At 49.3% G+C, this 5,059-nt stretch overlaps 1 protein-coding gene across 2 annotated transcripts in view; it reads left to right on the forward strand.

The window, feature by feature from the left end:
* Positions 1-1,668: 1,668 nt before the first annotated feature.
* MTDH (metadherin) overlaps positions 1,669-5,059 on the forward strand; it is a 33,122-nt gene continuing 29,731 nt past the window's right edge. For both annotated transcript variants that reach the window (XM_027889254.1, XM_027889255.1), the window contains exon 1: positions 1,669-2,277. In XM_027889254.1, the coding sequence (XP_027745055.1) occupies positions 1,873-2,277 (405 nt within the window). In that variant the 5' untranslated portion in view covers positions 1,669-1,872. The remainder of the gene's footprint in view (positions 2,278-5,059) is intronic.

Genomic DNA, 5,059 nt, shown 5'->3' on the forward strand with positions numbered 1-5,059 from the left:
GGTCAAATTTTTTAGGGTTCATTTTGGAAATTCATGGAGAAACACAGTTCTGCATTTCGTAATAACAAAAGAACTCCCACTGCGATACACACAGCTGTATTTTTCATAAAGCTATTTAATTCAATGTATTAAGCCAATTTGTGGGAGTTAAAAATCTTAAAAAATGTGGGTCATAAAATAAGTAAGGGCCAGTCTTCGCGAACGAAGAACCGGGGAAGGTCTTTGCACCTTCCAGCCTGCGCATTGGATTTTTTAGGTGAGACACAGTGTGCGCGGAACTGAGCCCACCCTTTAATCCTGAGGTTCATCTGCCGGGGCCAAGCGAGCTTGGACGGTGGCAGCGAGGTCCTCAGGACGTTGATGGATTGCCTTACAGGGCTAACGAGCTCCATCTGCCCAGGGAGTGGCCCTGACCGGGAATCGAACCCGGGCCTCGGCAGAGACAGCGCCGCATCCTTAACCACTAGACCACCAGGGGCTCCGGGTCATAAAATATATCTACACTGTATTACCTTGTCTAGTAAGTATATTGAGAAATAAAAGCACATATTTGTGGGGTTTTGAGAGTTTTTTTGGTAACATTTTCGAATATCACCTCCACAGAAGAGATATCCTCCAAGGGGCCCCAATCCCAACCTCTGAAGCCTGACAGTGAGGAGAGTCTACCTGCAAGTCACGGAGGCCCCTGGTATGGCCCCTGGGCTGCTCCAGGCGTGACACTGGTGGTGTCACCAGAGCTGTGCTACCCCTCCAGGGCAACCACTCTTGAAAATAGGGCTGGTCAGCAATGGCTACTGCGGAAATTCACCCTCGTTGCCAGGGCAGGGATACGAGTGCCTGGCCATCCCTCACAGTGTGCCCAGGTGGCCAAGAGCGACAGTGACATCCTGGCCTGTATCAGGAAGTGTGATCAGCAGGACCAGGGCAGTGACTGTCCCCCTGTACTTGGCACTGGTGAGGCCACACCTCGAGTGCTTTGTCCAGTTCTGAGTCCTTCACTACAGGAAGGACATTGAGGTGCTTGGAGCAAGTCCAGAGAAGGGCAACGGAGCTGGGGAAGGGTCTGGTGCACAAGTCTGATGAGGAGCGGCTGAGGGAGCTGGAGTTGTTTAGCCTGGAGGAGGCTCAAGTAGGACACCTTAACTCTCTCTACAATTACCTGAAAGGAGGGTGTAGCCAGGTGGGGGTCGCCCTCTTCTCCCAGGTCACAAGTGACAAGATGAGAGGACACAGGCTCAAGCTGTGCCAGAGGAGGTTTAGGTTGGACATTAGGAGGAATTTCTATACAGAAAGGGTGATTATACACTAGAATGATCTGCCTAGGGTGGAATCACTGTCCCTGGAGGTGTGTAAGGAAAGACTGGAAGTGGCTTTTAGCGCCATGGTCTAGTTGACACGACGGTGTTCGGTCAGAGGTTGGACTCGATGATCTTGGAGATCTTTTCCAACCCCTGGGCCTCCCCGGCGCTCCTCAACCCCGCTCACCGCCTGCCACGTCGAGGTGGCCGCCTCCCCTGCCGGCACCGCCCTCGGCTGGGCAGGGCCGGGCGGGGCGCGGCGCGGGGGGCGGTGGCGGAGGCGGGAGCTGCTGATGGCGCCGGGGCCGCGTTGCGGCGGGCGCGCGGCGGGGCCGTGACGTCGCGCGCGAGGCGGAGGGCGGGCAGGAGGAAGAGGAGGAGACCCGGGCGCCCCCGGGGCTGAGGCAGCCGCGTCCCGCCGAGGCTCCCACCGCGCCCCGTCCTCCCTCCCGCCGACGCCCGGCGCCTCTGGTTCGGGCGGGCCGGCGCGGCTCTCCCGAGGGCGCGATGCGCTCGGCCTGAGCGCGCCCTCGCCGCCCCGCCCGGTCGGGCCTCTGCGGGGTCGGGGAGCGCGATGGCTGCGGGGAGCTGGCAGGAGGCGGCGGCCCGGCGGGCTGAGGAGGCGGCGGTCCGGGTGCGGGACGCCCTTTCGGGCGGGCTGGGTCTGCTGCGTGCCGAGCTGGGCCTGGAGCTGGGCCTCGACCCGCAGGCGCTGCCCACCTGGATCGCCCTGGCCCTGCCGGCCGCGCTGGGGCTGGCGCTGCTGGTGCTGCTGGTGGCCGCGGCCTGCCGGGGCGGCCTCCGCAAGCAGCCGGCGCGGAGCGCGGCCGGCAGGAAGAGTGACGAGGCGGCCAGCGCGGGCCTGGCGGCCGGCGGGGGCCAGGGCAAGGCGGCAGGCCCGGGCCCCGGGCAGATCAACCTCAAAGCCGACGAGCAGAAGAAGCGAAACAGGAAGAAGCTGCCGGAGAAAGCGGCGCGGGTGAGGAGGGTGCGGGGGCCGAGAGGGCCGGGGGGTGAAAGGCTCATTGACAGCGGCGGGATGGGCCGGGCCGGGCCGGGCGGGGGCGCCTGGCGGTTCCCTGCGGGAGGGCGAGGGGGCCGCTCCCCCGGGCCCTGTGTCAGTGCCCCCGCCCGCCAGTCGGGTGGGCACCGCTGGGAAGGGCAGGACCGATCGTAGGGTCCGGGTGCCACAGACCTCCTGCCGAGCGATATTTGCCTGTGGAAGCGATAATAGGGGGTCCCGACTGTTCTGGAGTCGTCTCGTGTAGTCTGGATTGCTTGGTTCCACCGAAAACCCTGGAGGAGTAGCGCGCACACACGGAAATTACATGTTAATAATACTGGGTGGTGGGGAAAAGGCTCGCTTCTTTTTAGAAGCAACAAAAATTTTATGAAAGCCTTATTTATTATTAGTAGTAGTATTATTCAGTAAATGCTTGCAGGGTTAGGACCCAGTAGTGGAGACCTTGGTATGGCTTAGAGTTTCAAGACAGGAGTTGTAGTCTAGGCAGATAAAGACTAGTGGAAGCAGCATTCTAAGTCTCATAAATGCTGTGATGATTCAAACTTGACTAAGCTTATTGCTGTGTATTTTCAATGGAACATGTTAATGTCAATCATGTTGCAAGCTTGCCTCAGTAGGAATATGTCTGATTTAGTTGTTACAGTAAGGATCATCTCCTTTAATAAGGAAATCTGTGTCTTAGCAGCCCCTTTAAAACAGATCATTCCTGTAATTTTTTTAAAAACCCTCAGTATGTAGTGTGGGAACCTTCTATCTTTGACAGTGTGCATCCACTTGTGAAAAAATTAGTAGAATGCAGACATTTTCAACAGCCCTTTCAAAGCTTCCAGTTGTCACAGGTTTGGGGCTTGAAGGGATTGCTTCTATAGCTTTTATATTGTTAGGATGTTTGTAATCCTATTTATGTCCAAATGGATTATAGGAATGAAAGTGTAGCAGATGTCCCCTGCCTGTTACAACTGTGTCATATAATTATATCTTGCTCTATAAAATCTGAATTGTTTCCCTAATGGCCAGAAAAAGGAGAGACAATGGGTTTGTATCTTTATTTGAGTCTGTGGCAGAATTAAGATTTGACCACTTTCGTGATTTTTCTAATGAAAAGTTAAAGCTAGAACATCTTAAAAAAAAAAAAAAAAAAAAAGAGCCTGCGTACATGACCAACCTGTCTTTGAACATTGAACCACTAAAGTTTTTTCTGGAAGTTGCAAGGATCTGTATCCCAAGCACCAAGAAGAGGAAATGCTATGATTCAGAATCTTTCCGGTGTAGCTTGGGTCTCCATTTTGGAGAAGGCATGCTAAAGTTGTAATTTTTTTGCCATCTTGAACAGCAGATTTTTCAAGATGTAATAAATCTGTTATACCTTCTTGAAAACAAAGACTAATCTTAGAAATTATTTAAATTTTGCTTGTTTTATTTTTTTGTAAACTCCAATATGAAAACAAAGCATAAGCTCTTGCAAGTCATCATTGAAGACATTAAAAAGTGCTTCAATAGAAGATAGAGTGAATATGCAGATATTTACTGTTGACTTGACAATCCATTGTAGTGTAGGGCTTCATAAAAGCTAACTTGTATTAATTTCGTATAAAACTTCACTAACTGACATTTTTGGTGAATAGAAATACTTGTACTGTTTCAATAGTACAGGTTGGTTTATGCAGGCACAGAATAAAGTTAAGGCAATGTAAAGCAAATCTTTTCATAATCAAATAGTAAAGTAGTTTTTAAGCTGTCATTCTGTATTGTTAAGATTTTAGAAGTTATTTTTATAGTACTTTGTATTCATTATTTCCATTCAAAGATGAAAAAAAATCCCACCTTTCCCCGAAAGAAAATGCACAAACTGAATCATTAACTGAAGTGCAAATAAGTTTATACCAGTGGCAAAGGTTATTAGACCTGCCTAGCTCTCCTTTTCCAAGATAAGTTCAGAAAGACCAGTATTAACATGTCCCCATGTTTTCTGACTTTCATGTGAAAAAATCTCAAAATAACATTGGCAGTTTAAAGATGCAGCAAAAATTATTACTGATTGTTACCTGGTCATTTTCATCTTGTGATTTTGTGTGCAGGGATGCTAATACTGAGGTCTGGGAGGGGAAAAGAGTAAGCCTATTACCAGTAGATTTGCTTCAGGACTTGCTATGCCAGGGTCTAGATTTCCATTGCAGGCGTTTCAGAAAGCTTAGAGCAACTGGTCTGTAGCATTAAGAACACACTACAGATGTCTAATTAAAAGCTGTAGGGTTACTTTAATACAGCATTACTGAGCTCACTGTATGGCAGGCGATGCGTAACACTCATCAGTCAGGTTCTGAAGTGTTCTTCACTGTACCTTTTCTGAGGAAGAATATTAATAGCTTTCTTTCTTGCATGTGGCTTCATTGAGTTCCAGTATAAGTAGGGTACAGCTTACCTCATGTTTTCAGTAAAGTAAGTTTAGTTGAATAGCACTGTGTTGTCTGGATACAGTAGCAGCTATGAGATTCTGTTTATTTACTTGCTATGAGCATGCTGAGAAAAAAATGGAGCTGAAACTGTTAAGCATTCATTGCCATTATAGTTTATGGAGCCAGTTCTGGCTTTCTCCAGCTGCTTGGAGCAAGGTAATATGGTGTCCTTACTTCAGATTCTGTGCAGTAAAACTGAAGCTGCTTTTTTCTTTTTTCCTTTTTTTTTTCTTTTTTTTTTTTTTTTTTTTTTTTTTTTTTTTTTTTTTTTTTTTTTTTTT

Source organism: Empidonax traillii, unplaced genomic scaffold, assembly GCF_003031625.1.
Source record: "Empidonax traillii isolate 1590-97213 ecotype Southwest subspecies unplaced genomic scaffold, ASM303162v1 scaffold257:size1394852, whole genome shotgun sequence".
Taxonomy (NCBI): Eukaryota; Metazoa; Chordata; class Aves; order Passeriformes; family Tyrannidae; genus Empidonax; species Empidonax traillii.